Genomic DNA, 19,592 nt, shown 5'->3' on the forward strand with positions numbered 1-19,592 from the left:
CTAGGTGGAATCGTTGTTTCACTCCTCCAAGCATTCCTTGCCAATGGGTAATAAAGTTTCTGAATGACTCAAACGGCAACATGATTGAAGGAAAATGAAGAAAGCAAGCCAAATACTAAAATGTATTAAGCTATCGATCGGGGTCTCCTAGATTGGTTGGGTGTCACTTGGGAGCCTCCGAAATATTGTGGAGTCAAACCAAGGAGTTTGTAAGGGCAAGGAGATCGCCTACTTTGTGAAGATCTACCTCGAGTGAGGCTAGTCCTTCATGGATGTAAGCCATGGTGGAATAGACAAGGTTGCTTCTTCATGGACCCTTCATGAGTGGAGCCCTCTGTGGGTTGAAGTCTCCATCATGTGGATGTATGATAGCACCACCTATCGAAACCATGCCAAAAATCACCGTGTCTTCATTGCATTTGATTTATTCGATCCCTTCTTTATGTTCATATGCAAAATCTTTACTTTTCTGTTGTTCAACTCTTAGACTTGCATGTGTAGGGTGTTACTTGACTTGGTAGAATTTCTGAAACTTGCCTACAACTAAAATTGGGAAAATGACAGGTTTTTATTTCATCAAGTAGTCTAATCACCCCCCTCTAGACATACTTTTGATCCTACAATACTATAATTTTCATGGAGCCTGATATGACCAAGGCAAGATATATGAAGTTGGCATTGTGTCTTTTTGAACAACTGTTTGGTCTAAAAATTATTTTCCACAAATGTGAATTGTTCTATGATACATCTCAAACATATCTATAATTTTTGGTTGTTCCATGCTATTATATTATCACTTTTGTATACTGTTTATACCACCTTACTTTTTGAACTAACCTATTAATTTAGTGCCCAATGTCAGTTCCTGTTTTTTTGCATGTTTTTGGTTTTACGGGAATTCAATATCGATGGAGGTCAAAATAACTTGCTGATTTAATACGATTTTTTTTGGGCAACGAAGGACCCATGAAGCTTCGGAAGAGATCGAGAGGAGCCATAGGGGCCCACATGACCACTTGGCACGCCCCTTCCGTAGGGCCCCTAGTCCGTGTGGGCCCACCTGCACCGCATTTTATCCATTTCACTGCCATAAATTTTTATAAATACTGGAACCCCCTGCCATATCTTTAGAAGAATTTTTTCCGCCGCCACAAGTTCCTATTTTGTAAAGCTCCAATCTGGAGGCTTGTTCCGGAGCTCTGCCGGAGGCTTCTTCATCAACCTTGCTGCCTCCATGAATATGTGTGAGTAGTTCCATCAGGACCTTAGGATCCATAGTAGTAGCTAGAGGACTCTCTCTATTTGGATTTTTAATACCATGTTCTCATGAGCTATCTCACATGATCATGATCAATTTGATGTAATTCTTTGGTGTGTTTGTTGGGACATGATTGTCACTTTATGAATCGGATTGTTCACTAAAACCAATTGAATCTTTTGAGATTTCTTGCTGTATAATTAAATAGCTTTGCATGCTCTCTGATCTATCTATCTATCAATCTACCTTTTTGTCTAGGTTTCACAATTGACTCTTGATGCATGGCGCATTCCAGTTGAGACATAATTTGGACACATCCCTCATGTCGAGTCACTGCAAGCACGTCTTAACGGGTGTTTTCTAGAGCACAAATTATGATCACGATTATCTTGATCAAAAACATATGGTTGTAAGAATCAAATCCTCATAACCATGTCTGTTTTTGTTATAAGTGTTTTCAGTAGCAACTTGATTACGATCCAGTATAAAAAATGTAATTAATACTCTCACAAAAGCTTTGAAGAAATCCTTGTTACAAGTGCACGTCCTCTCATGGGTTCGATAACTCAACATCACTCCTTGGGGAAAGAGGCTGGGAACCTTTCTCCTATCCATTATCGGATGGACTCATTAGGTCGGCCCCTATCTGCCGGATCACCACCTTGGATAAGAAGCTATGATAATATAGATCAATGCACCCTTGGAGCATCTCTAGCATACCCCCTATCCTAAAAATCCAAACACTCCACCTTATCCCATTTCCTTATAATTTTTAAGGAACTAAAAATTTCTTCACCTAACAACCCCTAGAACTTAACCCCTCATTTTTTGTTTTGCTAATTCTGTCAAATATTTTCAATCTTATCACAAATCAAATTAAAATCTTGAAAAATTCAAGTACATGCAATCCAAATACATATCAAATTTAATGTTCTCAAAGTTAACCATGCAAATTAAAACACAACATGCAATTCAAATGAACTTAAAATTCAAATAAACATGATAAAATCACAAGAATCAAGTGCTATGAAGATGTCGATGGTGCTCAATAAATTCTTCTTGAAGTTGGTTGTGAGCTTCTTGGTTCTTGATCCTTCGATGTCTAGTACCTCCTCCTATCATGTGGCCGAAAAGGCCTTTGATAACGATACTCCATAAATTTCTTCCAACAACTACAAATACAAGCATATGACCAAAAATGATATGGTTAGGCCTTGCTTGTGTAGGTTTTTGGAGAAACTTTTTCTATAAAAATAAGGCAAAGCCCAAACAAAATGGGATTTTGGACCCACTATCAAGCCATAAGGTAAGCAACTTTTTTCTTTCCAAAAACACTTAAAATCTATTAACCAAACCACATGTACAAACCTCTTTTTTCTACATCTAAGTCCTTTCAACCGTCTCTTCCTTCCAGTATATCTGCCATCAAATTTTGATAACACTACTATTAGTGGAAAAAGATAACACTATATGATTACATAACTTTGTTGTACTAAGGGGATCTTCAACACTGACCCTCAAGTTGTTAAAAATATGCCCTAGAGGAAATAATAAAATGGTTATTATTATATTTCCTTGTTCATGATAATTGTATGTTGTTCATGCTATAATTGTATTAACCGGAAACCATAATCATGTGTGAATACATAGACCATAATATGTCTCTGGTAAGCCTCTAGTTCACTAGCTCGTTGATCAATAGATGGTTGTGGTTTCCTGACCATGGACATTGGATGTCGTTGATAGCGGGATCACATCATTAGGAGAATGATGTGATGGACAAGACCCAATCCTAAGCATAGCACAAGATCGTGTAGTTCGTTTGCTAAGAGCTTTTCTAATGTCAAGTATCATTTATTTAGACCATGAGATTGTGCAACTCCCGGATACCGTAGGAATGCTTTGGGTGTACCAAACTTCACAACGTAACTGGGTGGCTATATATAGATGCACTACAGGTATCTCCGAGTGTCTGTCGGGTTGGCACGAATCGAGACTGGGATTTGTCACTCCGTAGGATGGAGAGGTATCTCTGGGCCCACTCGGTAATGCATCATCATCATGATCTCAATGTGACTAAGGAGTTAGTCATGGGATCATGCGTTACGGAACGAGTAAAGAGACTTGCCAGTAACGAGATTGAACGAGGTATTGGGATACCGACGATCGAATCTCGGGCAAGTAACATACCGGTGGACAAAGGGAATTGTATACGGGATTGATTGAATCCCTGACATCGTGGTTCATCCGATGAGATCATCGTGGAACATGTGGGAGCCAACATGGGTATCCAGATCCCATTGTTGGTTATTGGCCGGAGAGATGTCTCGCTCATGTCTGCATGGTTCCCGAACCTGTAGGGTCTACACACTTAAGGTTCGGTGACGCTAGAGTTGTTATGGGAAATAGTATGTGGTTACTGAAGGTTGTTCGGAGTCCCGTATGAGATCCCGGACGTCACGAGGAGTTCCGGAATTGTCCAGAGGTAAAGATTTATATATGAGAAGTCCATTTTCAGTCACTAGAATAGTTTCGGGGTTATCGGTATTGTACCGGGACCGCCGAAAGGTGTACGGGGGTCCACCAGGTGGGGCCACCTGCCCCGGGGGACTTAATGGGCCGAACAAAGGGTGGGAACCAGCCCCTGGTGGGCTGGTGCGCCCCCAAGGGCCCAAGGCGCCTAGGGTTGGAAACCCTAGGGGGTGGGGGCGCCTCCCACCAAACTTGGGGGGCAAGCTGCCCCCATTGGCTGCCGCCCCCCCTTAGATGAGATATAAGGGGGCCGGCCCTCTCTCCCCTTCCCCTATAAATAGTGGGGGGTGGGAGGGCTGCGGCACCCTTCCCCTGGCGTAGCCCCTCCCTCCTCCAACACTTCCTCCTCCTCCGTAGAGCTTGGCGAAGCCCTGGAGAAAATCCACAAGCTCCACCACCACGTCGTCGTGCTGCCGGAGCTCTCCCTCAACTTCTCCTCTCCCCTTGCTGGATCAAGGAGGAGACTTCCCCGGGCTGTACGTGTGTACAACGCGGAGGCGTCGTCCGTTCGGCGCTAGATCGGATCTTCTGCGATTTGAATCGTCGCGAGTACGACTCCATCAACCGCGTTCTTGCAACACTTCCGTTTTGCGATCTTCAAGAGGTATGAAGATGCACTCCCTCTCTCTCGTTGCTAGCATCTCCTAGATTGATCTTGGTGACACGTAGGAAAATTTTGAATTATTACTACGTTCCCCAACACAAGCCACCCACATTTGTCCGGACCAGTCTATCATGACGTGTTTTGGCATCCAGCGAGGTACTGCACCCGTCCGCGGACCAGTCCATACGTCTGTTTTCTCCCAAACCAGGGGCACTACATCAAACACGACGTAATTCATCAAAGTTTAGGCATAACTAGCATAGCCCGCACGGCGGCACGCCGCGCCTGGTGATGCATTATATTTATACGGATCGTAAAGGCCATTGTTATATTTTTAATGACAGAATCGTATAACTAAAACCTAGAAAGAGTTCTAAAAGGTGGAAAATGAGTACATTTATTGCAGCAATGTATGATAAATACTGATGAACGAAAGTGTACACACTACTAATAAGGTCTACTTATTGGCGCATTATAGAGACCGTTCTATGGAACATACCATATACAATGATGCAACTACATGAAAGTAAATGATTGCGGATGGCCTAGTTGAGTTAAATCATCCTAGTGTAGCCCCCTGTAAGATAGTTTGTAATGAAGTAGCCAAGAGCTTTTGCAAATTCCTCTACCTGTCCAACGGGTGTCTTAGCTCCTTTGTATGTAATGATGGGATCATCACTCTGAGGACGTTGGGGGTACATGCGAAGAAGTGCCACGTCGGAGAAATCATTGCATATTATCGCCAAGATCATTGTTTGTCTTGCAAATTCATTCTGTTGGGTACTTACTTGCTAGCGAGCCATGTTGAATTTTCATGCCCGTGCGGTGGCATGCTGCACCTATTGATACTTTATGTGAGAAATTCTATGTACAATAATATTAAACTTCATATACCAATTATTTAATTATTTTATTCACTTTTTACGTGTTCACTTCAAATTTTATATTATGGTGTATGTAAAAAAAATTATATTGGTACAAATGCTATAATCTTTCATAAAGAAAAATTTATTGAATGAAAAGAGTCAATACATTAATTGTACATAAAGAGAATACATATTGATATTGCATGATAAATTTCTGATTCCTTGGTAATTCAAGGCATCCTTGTTTGACCGCCCATTGGTTTTGTGTTCGTAATGAAATGATAGCTGACGAAGTTCACATCAGTAGTTAACATGATAGAGCTTGTATATGGGGCAGTTGTTCAGCTTCAGTAAGAAAAACAGATTGTTAACGCCTTGCAATTGCTTCCGGCTTTTCACTCCGTAAGGGACTTATTATGTAAGTTAATAGTATGCCATCCAAATTCATCATAGCTTGATGAATCCATACAATAAATATGAGAAGGGATCGTTCAAAAAAATAAATATGAGAAGGGGTTAAAACCATATCTCTAGTATTGATGCCTACATACAACAAATATGATAAGGGGGTAAACCCATATTATTTAGTCTTCATGCTTGCATAGAACAAATATTAAAAGGGAGTAAATCATGGTCATCCCAAAAACCATATCATCAAATTAACAGCAGATGCAACAAATGATACGGGACCATGAAGAATATATCCCACACCGGAACCGCCGTGGGTTTAACGGTTGCAAATTCCTGCACCAAGGACAGATAGTAAATGTTTGCGGCAATGGTGGAAGGGATACTATACCTTAAGAGCACAAAAATGAACCTGAAGCTAAATAACACCAATCAGTTAGTTGCCATCTCTGAACTATTAGTCTACAAGAAAAGGTTTAAAATAATCGACAGAAGCAATCCCTATATGGATTATCAAGAAGAAAGAGGATCAGGAGAAACCTTGTCTTATTACAATAGCAATGATAGCACCAGAATTTTGACCACTTGCAAATCTCCCTCGCTGTTGAGCTGCACAAAAAATATGAGAGAGAGAGAGAGAGAGAGAGAGATGATCACACGAACTTGGACGTACGTGAAACCTCGTCGGACCATGCAAGGGGATACAACGCGGAAGGCATGCATCGCGGTTTGAGTGCACTTCATGTTCAACAGCATCACATAGCAGTGCAGTGCGCAACGCCAAGGCGTGCCTTGCTGATGGACGTTTCACGTTGAGATCCACGTACTCATCCACATGCCCACAACATCATCAGCAATAGCCGATCCTGGCTAACAACGGACCACTCCAGCTCCAGTCCCTCCTGCGCAGTGTGGCCGCCTTTGAGACCATCCTACTGTCTGCTGCACCGCCTCCCCTCCCCCCGACACTGCAACCTAACCCCTTGTCGGCGCCATAGAGCAACCTGTTGTCTGCTGCACCAGGAGCATCCGCCCTCGCCACTGTCACACCGCTCACACTGGCAAGTGATCGTTATCTGGCGGTGGTGATGTCGTCGTCGTTGTCGTAGAGGTTGTTGCCGCAGGATCTATGCTCCCTGAACAGGGCGTCCTACTACGCCCGAGCGGAGACCATGGCCCCGCCAAGGGGATACGCAAGCGTCGGCCGCCGGGACACCCGGTTTCCGCGCAGCCCGTAACCAATTGACAACATCTTCGACATAGTCACCGTCGGCCGCGGACGGCCGGTTGTACGGACTCAGGGCGATGCCGGAGCCGAAGCTATGGCTGATCCTCACCAGGCCCGCCAGCACCGCAAAGAAGGTCAAGGGAGATTAGGAGGCCCGGGGCAGCAGCAGCGAGTTGCCGACAGCTAGGGCGCGGCGGCGGCAACGACCGATCATCAGAGGACGAAGCATGCTCCATACATACGGTCCGAGCCGAGACAACGGCCGACGCAGCAAGACAACCCGAACCACCACACCGGCCAACCAGAGCTCCCCGCGACGGAGGAGGCCGAGCAGGACGCCGCGGTCCATTACGACAGGAAGAAGGATATACCATAGAAACAGTATATGCTAACCCAAAGAAAACCTAGCACAATGATTTGAGAAGAAGGACGATCTATTTATAACCCCCAGGTCGTAAGCGATGGTAGTATGTGGCGAGGTTTCGAGATCAAACGACTACAGCGGCGTAAACCAGAAACAAAAAGCAGATTCTAGATCGAAACATGAAAGCGACACCGATCAAAAAACGCAAGAACCCTCCAGATCAGGTGATGGAAGCGGCACCGTTTTTTACCATAGAGCGGCAAAATCGCTAACCACACCCAACCGCACCCAAGAATTCAGCACACAAGTTCAAAATTTTTGAAACTAAACACCAAATCCACAAAGCGTTTGTATACAGCCATTTACCAAAATAATACCACGTGCCAAGCCCAAAATTCACCATGGGTCACTTTCATCCAAGTGGATGAATGTTGGGGCAAAAACCTTGCCTGGAATAGAGGCTTGGGTATTTACATAAAACAAACGATATTTCATTCGTTTAACTAAACGAAGCCCATAAGACTCAAATTAATTGTAGAAAATAGCACAATTCATTCATAAATAGCATGCAAATATCTCTAGTACAACAATAGGTCAAATTCAACGATATAACCAGATTTCAACAAGTTATTTGAATTCGCCGATTCCAAATTCAATGATACTATAATCAGAGTCGGTACATGTCATCCCACACAAGTTGACCCTTAAGCTTCATCCAACAATGTATGTGCGTGAATGGCCCGCCCACGGTCCTCTAGTCCTTCATGTTAGAGCGTGCAACCTATACAATGTGTAGAGCAATATTGAGTGAATAATTAAATTAGTCAACATGTAGATCAACAAGAAGCAAACTTACGATCTCCATGGTTGACACACCCAATAGCAAGATTGTCTCCACACGTTCAACTGCGCCGCAGAACTTCATGACGGAGTTGCAAATGGTGTACCATCGGTGAGATATTGACCTCACATTCTGTTCATGGATGATGTGTATGTCGTAGAGTGCTTTCGCGCATGAAACAAATCATGAATGCGCCGTCAAAAGATCGAGCTCCTTGAGTTCATGCCTACAAAGTCTGCGGCTACGGCCAATCATGCATCACACAAACTCATCCTCCTTCACCTAGTACCCAGCCATCGTGCTTACTCTAGAAAACAACAAGAAGTTCAACAAAAAGCTCAATGACATTTGACCGAACAGCTGGCGGACGTGGTGTCCGCCATGGACGTCGTCGACAGGGGACGAAGGGTACCTGGCTACGGAGGGATCCTAGGTGAACGGCGGCGTAGTCCAAGGAGGGCAAGCGCGTTGGTGGCGGCCGCGGACGTCCTACGATGCCTTGGTGACTTGCGGCGTCGAAAGAGGAGGGTGCGGATGCAAAGCAAGAACGGAATGGAAGAAAAGCAATCAAAAAGGGTATTTGAGTGAGCCCGGGGTTCTGGCAAAGCTGTCACTGTTTACATCTTCACTGCTCCGCAGATGGATAGGGTGTGATTCGGGGAGCGTTGGAGATGCCCGAAATGACGAGTACAACCATGTCATGTTCCCGTGGACAATGATTCGATTCCCGTGAAAATCCCGCATAATCACTGCGCAATTTCAGGCAAAACAAGAAGAGTTAAGAGAGGAAAGAAAAGTGAGGGAAATTTCCACCTGCCATGTGTGCATGGTACCTGGCTGGCCTGAAAGAAACAGGCAGGCAGGCAGACATCCACGCCTGCCTCCGATCCACCCAAAAGTACACTCCAGTCCCAATATTCCGCGTCCTGGACTGACTTGTGCTCCGAGCTCTTCTTCTTTCTCCTCTGCCTTCTCGGCCTCTCCCAGCTCATCCCGTTCCCAGCACACTGCCCGCGCCCTGCCTCCTCTTCTCTCGATTCCCCCCCTTTAGCCATCTTTACAGGCACAAAATCATCCTAGCCTTTTCCTGCTACTCCTCTCCTTGTCCACATTCCGTGAGCGCGTTTTCCCCTCTTGAATCTCCGGCTCTCGAGACACAGATCCGCGACGGGTGGTGGATTCTTTACTTGCTCGTTCCAAAGTCCCACTCTGCGCCGCTGCTCCACTTACCTTGTAGGAGTAGCGGAGACACTTTACCCGATTCGTTTCTTCAGGTGGCATGGAACGGCGTGTGCTCCCACGGTGCCAAGGATTTCAGCTTTAGGTAGCATATATAGAAGTTGTAATCTTTGCCCTCCTTTTTGTCATCTCCTTCTGCTCTTACTGTCTTTTACAGTTTTACTACCATCTTGCAGAGCTACCTGGACATTGGGGGCGGAATGGAGGTCTGGAGCGTCAGAGCGGCGCAGCTCTTGCTCTTCTTCTTCCTCTTGTCTGAGAGGCATGGGTCTTGTGCCGCCCTCGGTGAAAAAGGTGAGATGGATTTCCCATGGGTTTGTGATTAGGAAGTGGTCATGATTGTGTTGGTTCAATTGGAACAGTGGTTGACCATCTGTGTCTATCTTGGTGCTCCAGGGCGAGTCATGAGTTTCAGAGAAGAGCACCCAAGTGGATGGTTATGGAATTTGGGACAAAAGAAGGTTTTCAGCGCAGCGGCGACACGGTAAGTCAGCCTGATCTGTTCTTGTTCTTGTAGGATCAAATTCATGGTGAAATGATTGCTACCCAATTTTATTTTTTTTGGTGAAGATGTCAAATCATTTGCAAGTACGTAGTTATCTTGTAGTATGTCATGATTAAGTTATCATTATCATTTACTTGTTAGTCATGATTAATAATAAGTTACTCAACGAACGAGTCCTATTTTGATTTCAAGGGGTACATGATATTGCCCGCCGTTGTCTTTTTTTATTTGTAGCGTCATGGATTTACAAGTCAAAGGGGTCTAGAAGAAGCCATGACTATTAGAGAATATGCAGGACAGCTAGATGTCTTTCTAGAGGAAGCTATGATTTTGTCTCTGGAATATTTAGGATACGTGTGTGAAACAAGGTTTTGACTTTTAAGCATTTCTTGAAGCGTCCCTTTTTTTTCAATGTCCAAAAAATTTACCTTCATGGATCAATTCCTTCAGGTCTAGGGAAAACAGTATTTCTGTGAGCAAATTGCATCTGGAGCATTACCGAGTTAAATTTCTGCGGTGCTTTATACATAATCTTTATTTATTTTTTTAATTATGGGCTTGATACATAATCTAAAGCCATGTGATGATCTTTGCAGCTTAATCAAGGGAAACAAACTATCAATTGAAATTCCTAACGAGTTACAAGAGTGTATCATGATTTCAGAGGTTCTAACTGATGGAAGGCAACAATCGTGCAGAAAATGTTTAACAAAGTCAGTCTTCTTCTTTATATACCAGCTTCCCTTTCGTAAGAATTTTCGAGTAAGACGGGCATAACTTCTAAAGTAAAATTGACATGACACAAGCAGTTGAAAACCAAAACTCTGTTTCAGTTTAACCAGCAATCTTGACTTTGACTAATTAAACCTTACAATCTTTTCCCCACAAAATAAAATAAAATAAATAGAATTCACACTCTTTGAATCTTTCGGTAAACTTTTACTATTAGATTTACCACTACATAATGTTTTGATCATGTTCATTTCCATAACGTTTAAGAAATGTATATTACTACAAAACAAACAAGAAAGATTTAGCATTGCAGATCGTGTGATTGATAAATAAAAACATGTAGTACCTTATGTCGAAAAACTAAAATACATGCTCATTTTCACTAAAAATAGGTTAAAGGCAAATGCCAAACATAAGTATACATGACAGCTGATGTACAAGGGATGTGTAACCTGTCTCTTACATTAGTAAAACTTAAGCATTAATATGTTAAAGCTTGAAATGGCTGTATGCATCGTGCTGATGCAGAGGCCGGGGATCCCCCCTTTTCGAAAAAAAAATGTTAAAGCTTGAAGCGTGGAGAATACTGATATGCTAACTGTGGACTATACAAGTTTGCCAATCATACTCTTCAATTTATATTGATGTTTTATGCAGAACCATACGGAGTACCACCCTGAGGCAACTCCTACAGGCAAGGGGGCTGCAAGAATCAGCACCTTCCTCTAAGGCTAATGATCAGCCTCATAAAAGCCAGTCTCCCATGTCTTCGCTGGCATCGCATTCGCAAGCTGAAACCAACGAGTCTTCTTCTGTGCTTCACTGGACTATCTACGCATTGTGCGTCAGTGGAGCGCTTGGCCTTGTGGTTATAGCGACTGTTGTGTATCTACTTGTCTCCCGTAGAAAGAAGGATAACACCGTTAATCCATGGGCTACCGGGCTGAGTGGACAGCTAAGGAAAGCCTTCGTGACAGGTCAGCCTCCTATTACCTGAAGCTAAAATGCCATATTACAACATCTGAAATGTGGGGCACAGATTGAACTTGGAGATGTTGAGTGTGCTTTACCTTGTGGGCAGGTGTTCCTTCTTTAGGAAGGGCCGAACTTGAGGCGGCGTGTGAGAATTTCAGCAATGTGATCGGTACTGTATCTGACAGTGCATTGTACAAGGGAACCCTGTCAAGTGGAGTTGAAATAGCTGTTGCCTCCAGTCCAATTAAGTCTGCCAAAGAATGGTCGGATCGGTCCGAGGAGCAATTTAGGAACAAGGTAACTGATTGGTGAAACTACAACCGTGCTCGATTTCAACTTGCAGTGTACTGAGTAGGATATAACTAGTAGGCGTGTCTGACCAACTCCTCTTTCAGATCTCTGTGTTATCCAAAGTGAACCATAAGAACTTCATGAACCTACTTGGTTACTGCACATGCGACGATCCATTCACCAGGATGATGGTGTTTGAGTACGCTCCATGCGGTTCGCTCTTCGAGCATTTGCACGGTGAGTGTCCTAGCTGCACATCAGTATCTGAACACCTTCCATATGCTGTTCTCGCTTCTGCCACTTCTCTCAGAAACAGTGACGCTCATCCGATCCATGTTTTTCAATGCAGTCAGGGAAGCAGAGCACCTGGACTGGCCTACCCGGCTGCGCATCATCATGGGAGTAACATACTGCCTGGAGCACATGAACCAGCTAGACCCTCCTGTCACCCCAAGAACCCTCAACTCCTCGTCCATCTACCTCACCGAGGACTATGCGGCCAAGTTCTCCGACACCGAGTTCTGGAAGGACGACGAAGCAGACGTGGCGCCGACGCGATCCGCAGGCCAGGACAGCATCGTCTACAAGTTCGGGATACTGCTGCTCGAGGTGATCTCCGGCCGGCTGCCCTTCTCCGAGGACCACGGCCTGCTTGTCCTCTGGGCCTCCAGCTATCTGGACGGCAAGCGGCCGATCGGATCGATGGCCGACCCGGTGCTCAGGGCGTCGTCGCCTGTGCCCGAAGAGGACCTGGCGGCGCTGTGTGATGTAGTGAGGCTGTGCATAAACCGCGAGGCGGCGAAGAGGCCGTGCATGGGCGAGGTCGCGGGGCTGATGAAAGGCGCCGTCAGACTGTCGCCGGAGCAGACGACCCCGAGGAACAACCCGCTGTGGTGGGCTGAGCTCGAGATTATGTCCACAGCATCCACCTGAAATGACATGCAAAGGGAAGGGTAATTATACTAGATTTTGCATTTTAGTTCCTTTTTCCATTACTTTTTTTGTATGATATGGTATACTCCTTTTGGCCCTGATTTGTTTTGTGTCCTCGGATCACTGTGAGCCTGCATATTTCTAAAAGTTGAAAGAAAGTACTTCCTCTGTAAACAAATATAAGACGTTTTAGGTCACTGTAAGCCTGCATATTTATACAAGTTGAAAGAAAGTATACTACTCTCTCTGTAAACAAATACAAGACATTTTAGGACGCTACAGAGGGAGTAGTAATTATCATTGTTGACATATTTGCATTTCTACTAGTTCTCATGTATCCCTTGGAAACCACACGATTAATACATGTAGCATACTTTTTGAACATACATAGACAGTGCTCCATATTCCAGTCAATCTTTGTTCTCCCCAGTCTCTGCCATTGAAAGAAATAATCGGCACTGTTTGTACACATCTTCTAGAATCTAATGTGCCACACATACAGAGGGGAATATGCCTTCTAGTTTTGTTCTTTGCAAAACCGCATCAAAATGATGCCTTATTGTACCCATCACATTCTTGTTGGATCTTGCTGCAGCTCAAAGAGATGGAAACAACTAAAAGCCTGAGGATCTAGCAATGAATGCAATGACTCAAAAGGTGACCATCATGCCAATGATATTTACCACCACTTAATCTGACAGACAATGCAAATAGAACATTGGTTAATCTCTTGAACAAATTATCATGAGCTCTGCTGTACACACACTTGTATGTACTCCTTCTATAAGAGCATTTAGATCACTATTTTAGTATTCTAAACGCTCTTATATTAGTTTACGGAGGGAGTACTTTGCTAATAGGCAACCAACTATGAATGGTATAAAGTTTTAGTACACGCATGAGGGTAATGCAGAAAACAAAGTATCACACCAATGATGTATTATTACAAACAGTCTCTAATCTAATCAAAAGGAAGAAACAACAATCTGGTAAATGAACATTCACGACCAGCAGGCAGGGATGGCAATGACAGTGTGCAGATAATCATTAGCTGTTCCTTCAGCTGTTGAGGACACCTTGGTTACTTGTTGCATAGTTGGACGGTGCGATGGATCAGGTTCTATGCACCGAACAGCGATCGCGATAACTTTAGATATGCCACTTACAATCTCTGCTTCAGGGAGTGGGAGCCGGGTGTCCAACAATTTCTCAAGTAATATACTTTTCTTGGCCATGGACAAAAGAAAATCACCTGGATGATGTCCCATAAACAACTCTAGAGCAAGTACTCCAAAACTATAAACATCACACTTCTCCGTCACCCTTGTTGTGTATGCAAGCTCTGAAACACCAACATTGGAGAGTTAATTTTGATATTTCTTCATACATGTGTGTTGATTTAAAAAAGCAAATGCTAATTTAGATGGCATAAACTAAAGAAAGGCATAACTTGGTGTTTAAAAGATATCATATGATTATTAACTTTTCTAACCAAAGTAAGGATGTAATATTACCTGGGGCCAGATATCCTTTTGTCCCGGCAAGCTTTGTGCAACTTGGCGCATCCATGTCTAGTATTTTGGCAATACCAAAATCAGAGATGCATGCTCTGAATTCAAGGTCAAGCAAAATGTTGCTGCTTGTTATATCTCTGTGGACCATCGGCGCAAAGCAATCATGATGCATGTAAGACAAAGCATGAGCAACGTCCGTAATTACATTTAACCTCTTCACCCAAACCATTTCAATTGCAGTTTCGTTGTTCTTCAAAGATGCTGCTAAGCTTCCTCTATGCATGTATTCATACACAAGAAATCTCCCCTGAGGAGCAGAACAATAGCCGTATAACTTCGCAATGTTGCGGTGCCGAATATGCATCAACGCTTCTACTTCACAATTAAATATCTCAGCATCTTCCATCATTTGAATCTTTTTTACAGCAAATATTTCCCCTGTTGGCAACTGAGCTCTGTACACTGATCCATTACCTCCAATTCCAATGCAGTGGGTGTCACTGAAATTTTCTGTGGCATCAACAATTTTCTTGTACACATCTTGTCCATCAAAGTCCCAGACGGCGAACAACTTTGTCTGGTGCAATTCATTTAGATCCTGTGCCATGGATTTCTTCCTTTTACATTGCAATGTTACTAGTGTCATGATGAACCCAAAAAATAAAATAGCTGGCATTATAGCAAGCAGAATAGCTTTGGACTTCATTTCCCGCCCACCACTCGGAGGAGGATCACAAGTGGGCAAACCTTTCACGGCACCACACAAATTCTTATTGGGGAAGAACCATTCAACTGAAGCTTCTCTAAAGAGCTTACTTTGTGGCACCGGCCCTTCTAGTTTATTGTATGATACGTCCATAGATAGGAGGCTGGTCATGCTCCCAAATGATGGTGGAATGCGGCCCTTCAGTGTATTATGTGAAAGATTCAAGGCTTCAAGCATGTTCAGACCACCCAACTGACTCGGAATAGAGTCGAGAAAAGAATTGTCACTTAGGTCCAACAACTCTTGTAGGTTTACCAACTTACCTAGTTCGATTGGAATGTTGCCACTGAGGTGATTATGGCTCAACTTCACATAGCGAAGCTTGGAGCAGTTCCCAATTGACCATTGTATCATCCCACTTAGGTTGTTCGATGATAAATCCAAATGCTCCAAACTTTTTAGGGCTCCAATTTCTTGTGGTATACTTCCCCAAAGCAAGTTATCACCAAGGCTCAGATAGAATAATGCAGACAGGTTGCCGATTTCTTGTGGGATTTGCCCTTCAAGTTTGTTTGATGAAACATCAAGTATCCCAAGCTGAGATAATTTCCCTATGCTTGGGGGTATGACTCCAGTTATAATATTGTTTGAGGCACGCATCATTGTAAGTTTGTAGCACTCACCCCACCGATGAGATAATTGCCCGTATAGTTTATTAGAACTGATGTCAATATATACAAGATTTGAAAGATGTCCCATGTCAGAGATATCTCCATTGAGCTGATTTCGTTCAAGACGAATTCTGACTAGACTTTTGCAGTTAAGCAAGCTTCTTGGCACAGGTCCAGTTAAATTGTTGTCAACAACGGTGAAATTCTGCAGTCGGCCTCCCGAACAAAGATTCGATGGCAAGGCACCAGTGAGGTTGTTAAAGCCGAGTAGAAAGTAAACCAGATTTCTCAATTTGCTAACTTCTTGAGGAATGGATCCAGAAAGTTGGTTCATATAAAGGCCTAAGGAGGTGAGCTTAGTCAAATTCCCTAAACTGTTTGGGATGGGGCCTGTTAGTGTGTTGTTCCCAAGATCCAAGTCCTCTAAGTTGACCAAATAGCCCAGTTCTTGAGGAATGTGTCCAGAGATTTGGTTGTTGCAAAGATAGAATGTAGTGATTTTTGTCAAATTCCCCAAGCTATTTGGGATCGAACCTATTAGTGTGTTTCTGTGAAGCTTGAATTCCTTCAGCTCGATCAAAAATCCTAGTTCTTGAGGAATGTGGCAAAAAAGTGTGTTCCTGTGAAGATGCAAAGTAGTGAGTTTAGTCAGATTCCCTAAGGTCTTTGGGATAGGGCCTGTAAGTGTGTTGTTCCTAAGAACCAATTTCTCCAAGTGGACCAAAGAACTTAGTTGTTGAGGAATGTGTCCAGAGAGTTGGCTACTATCGATGTACAAGGCAGAGAGCTTTGTCAAATTCCCAAAGCTAATCGGGATGGAGCCTGTGAGCGGGTTGTGGCTAAGCTCCAAGTGCTCTAAGTTGAACAAATAACCCAGTTCTCCCGGAATATGTCCAGAAAGTTGGTTTCCTGGGAGGCGCAAGCTAATTAGTTCAGTCAGATTCCCTAAGCTGCTTGGGATTGAACCTGACAGGTTATTGTTGGAGAAATCTAATGTAGCCAAGTGCGGTAGGCGTCCTACTTGATGAGGGATATGACCAACCAGACGATTGCCTGACAGGTTTAGACCCACAAGATTATCCAGCTCGCCTATCTGACTCGGTATTTCGCCGGAGATTTGGTTGTCATGGAGCATTAGGAAATGCAATCTTGTGAGGCTTCCCAGAGAAGGTGGAATGTAGCCTCTTATCCGATTGCCGTGCAGGAGCAGCGCATGGAGCTCCTTGAGGACCTCCACGCTGGAGGGAATGCTCCCGTGCAGCCGGTTGCGCGAGAGGTCCAGGGCCCGCAAGGTGCTCAGGGCGGAGAAGTCGAGGGGCTCCAGCGTCCCTCGCAGCCGCGTCCCACGCAAGGAGACGCTGGTGACCACTGGCTCTGGCTGGTGCCCGGAAGTTGCCCGTGCGCCACACCGGATGCCGCGCCAACTGCAAGGCGCCGACGTGTTTCTCCAGGACCGCAGACCGACTTGGCTTTGGTTGTGGAGGCTGGCTTTCCAGGCCAGGAGCGCCGCTGCTTGTTTTTCCAGCGAAGGCGGCGGCCCGGCGGCCGAGACAAGCGCGGGTGTGGCGGCCATCATCAGTACGGTGAGGCAGGCAAGCCTTCTGGCAAAAGAGGGCCGCTCCATGGCTATAGGCTTGGAATTCGCTTTGGGGTGTGTGTGCCTCCATGAGAGCTCATGACAGCACCAAGTAGTCGCTCGCACCTCCGCGGTTGTCTCCTTCTGTATGTTTTGTTCGTTTGTTTTGCGAATGGTCTCCTTCTGTATGTACTCCTTTCGTCTCAAAATAAGGGCTTGTTTGGTTCCAATAAGTCATCTGACTTATAAGTTAGGTGACTTAAAACCAGTGACTTATAAGTCACGCCCGTTTGATTGTCACCTGACTTATAAGTCACCTGATACACCTACCCACACCAATCAACATCATGCAGATGGTAGGACCCACGTAAAAGGGGATGACTTATAAGTTTTAAGTTGGGGTGGAGCAACTTATGACTTATAAGTTGGGGGTGACTTATAAGTCGGGTCTGTTTGGCAAAATAAGTCACTTTTTTCACTTTTCGACTTATAAGTTGGTGACTTATTTGAAACCAAACAGGGCCTAAGTGTTTAACTAAGTTTGAGACACTTATTTTGAGACGGAGTGATATGTTATAACCGAGTCCACGGTATACATCTGAATCAAAGAAAGAAAGAAAGAAAGAGAGAACTTATTGTGGCCATGGAACTATCTGCATTACTGTGCGAGAGTTACGGTCAGCTTCAGCGGTCAAGTGAAGCTAGCGTACGGAATACATGGAAAATGCATGAGTAGGTTCGTTTTGGATGCATGTAGAATTTGCGGTCTGGGCGTTCAAACTTGAACGTGTCCAGGTCTGATGTACTAGTGTCTGACACGGGCACACGGCAACGCTGAAACAAGTACTCGCTCCGTTTCAAAATATAGTATTTTTTTTATTTCCATGCTTCAACTTTAATCATAAATTTAATCATCGAGACCGATTACGGTGGAAGCAAAAGTTATATCAGTGAGTTTGTATTTAAAAGAAGTTTTCAATTATATAATTTTGGGACAATGATATTTGGCACACGTGTGCTAGATTGCTAAAAGTGTCACACCACTCTTCTTCCATCGATCCCACCTCCTCCCGAGCGACCGCCCTCCTCTCACACTCGTCTGTAGTTTTAAATAGGCAAAAAGAAAGGCATTGAAGGGGAATCAAACCCAGACCCTCCCACACGAAACTAAGCTGCAACATCCAGTTGCGCTAGCCCACTTAACTGATTACATACAACTTACATACTAATTGTATCTTCCTGTGACGAGAATAAACAAAACAAGCAGTGATTAGTAACTGAAAATTCAAACCGGCAGCCTCACTTCTACGGGTTTTGGAACAATGCCCCCCCCCCCCTCCGGTCATTGTTACCATGGTGTTTGTACGTAAGTACTCAAATCTGCGGTGAGTAAATTATCACGTTATTTAGGCAGAAGTTATCCCGTGTTCATAAAAAAATCACTTGGGCAAATTTACTATGGTGTTTCGTACCAAAGTTACCATGTTTGCGGTGTGTAAATCATCATGCTAGGTACATAGAATGTATTGTGTCTACGTTTTCAACATTTTTTCAACCCCAGATTAGAAAGTTACCATGATGTTCATACACAAGTTATCAGATCTGCATGAGTAAACTATCATACTATTTACACAAAGGTTATCAGGGATATGTTTTTATCAACTTTTTCCTGGGTCGAAAATTACCGTGGTGTTTGTACGAATATTATCACGATCGTGGTCTGTATATTACTGTGTTATTTATACACAATTTATCGTTGTATGTTTCAACACCTTTTTCTCTGAGTCAAAAGTTAACACGGTGTTTGTGCATGACTTATCAAGTTTGCGGTGCGTGAATTACCGTTATATTTACATAGAATTAATGGGGATTATTTTCTCAATAATTTTTCACCTAGTCAAACTTTTTCCTTATTTGGTCAATGTTACCGAGGTATTTACATCCAGGTTATCAAATATGCAGTTTGTATATTACCATACTATTTACAATTTATCTAGGGTATGTTTTTGAACAACTCTTTCCCCTGATCAAAGTTACCGAGGTGTGTATGTAAGTTATTATTAGGTCTACGGTTCATATATTATCATGCTACTTACACTGAAGTTACCGGAGGTATGTTTTAACAAACTTGTTTCTCCGGAGACGAAAAGTTACCGCGGTGTTTGTACATAAGTTATCACGTCTGTTGTCTGCACATTACCATGCTAGTTGCACTGAAGTTACCAGAGGGTATGTTTTTCAACAACTTCTTTCTTCGGGGTTAAAAAGTTATCGTGGTGTTTGTACATAAATTATCACTTCAGTTGTGTGCATATTACCATGCTATTTGCACAGAAGTTAATGGGGTGT

General features: G+C 43.7%; 2 protein-coding genes across 3 annotated transcripts; one reads left to right on the plus strand and one right to left on the minus strand.

The window, feature by feature from the left end:
• Positions 1–8,982: 8,982 nt before the first annotated feature.
• On the plus strand, positions 8,983–13,102 carry LOC123111412 (protein MALE DISCOVERER 2). Of its 2 annotated transcripts, none has more exons than XM_044532205.1 (8): positions 8,983–9,425; positions 9,498–9,634; positions 9,737–9,824; positions 10,442–10,558; positions 11,235–11,554; positions 11,659–11,849; positions 11,948–12,080; positions 12,193–13,102. In XM_044532205.1, exons 2-8 carry the CDS (start codon positions 9,541–9,543, stop codon positions 12,774–12,776), a joined length of 1,527 nt encoding a protein of 508 aa, XP_044388140.1. In that variant the 5' UTR covers positions 8,983–9,425; positions 9,498–9,540; the 3' UTR covers positions 12,777–13,102. The 2 variants fall into 2 exon arrangements, with proteins under 2 accessions (XP_044388140.1, XP_044388139.1); XM_044532204.1 differs by having other exon boundaries at positions 8,984–9,425; positions 9,517–9,634.
• A 634-nt stretch (positions 13,103–13,736) lies between these two features.
• On the minus strand, positions 13,737–17,378 carry LOC123111411 (MDIS1-interacting receptor like kinase 2-like). The gene is made up of 2 exons (XM_044532203.1): positions 14,291–17,378; positions 13,737–14,118 (listed from the first exon to the last, which is right to left on the minus strand). Exons 1-2 carry the CDS (start codon positions 17,289–17,291, stop codon positions 13,778–13,780), a joined length of 3,342 nt encoding a protein of 1,113 aa, XP_044388138.1. The 5' UTR covers positions 17,292–17,378; the 3' UTR covers positions 13,737–13,777.
• Between the last annotated feature and the right edge of the window lie 2,214 nt (positions 17,379–19,592).

The sequence above is a fragment of the Triticum aestivum genome, chromosome 5B, assembly GCF_018294505.1.
Source record: "Triticum aestivum cultivar Chinese Spring chromosome 5B, IWGSC CS RefSeq v2.1, whole genome shotgun sequence".
In the NCBI taxonomy this organism is placed as follows: Eukaryota; Viridiplantae; Streptophyta; class Magnoliopsida; order Poales; family Poaceae; genus Triticum; species Triticum aestivum.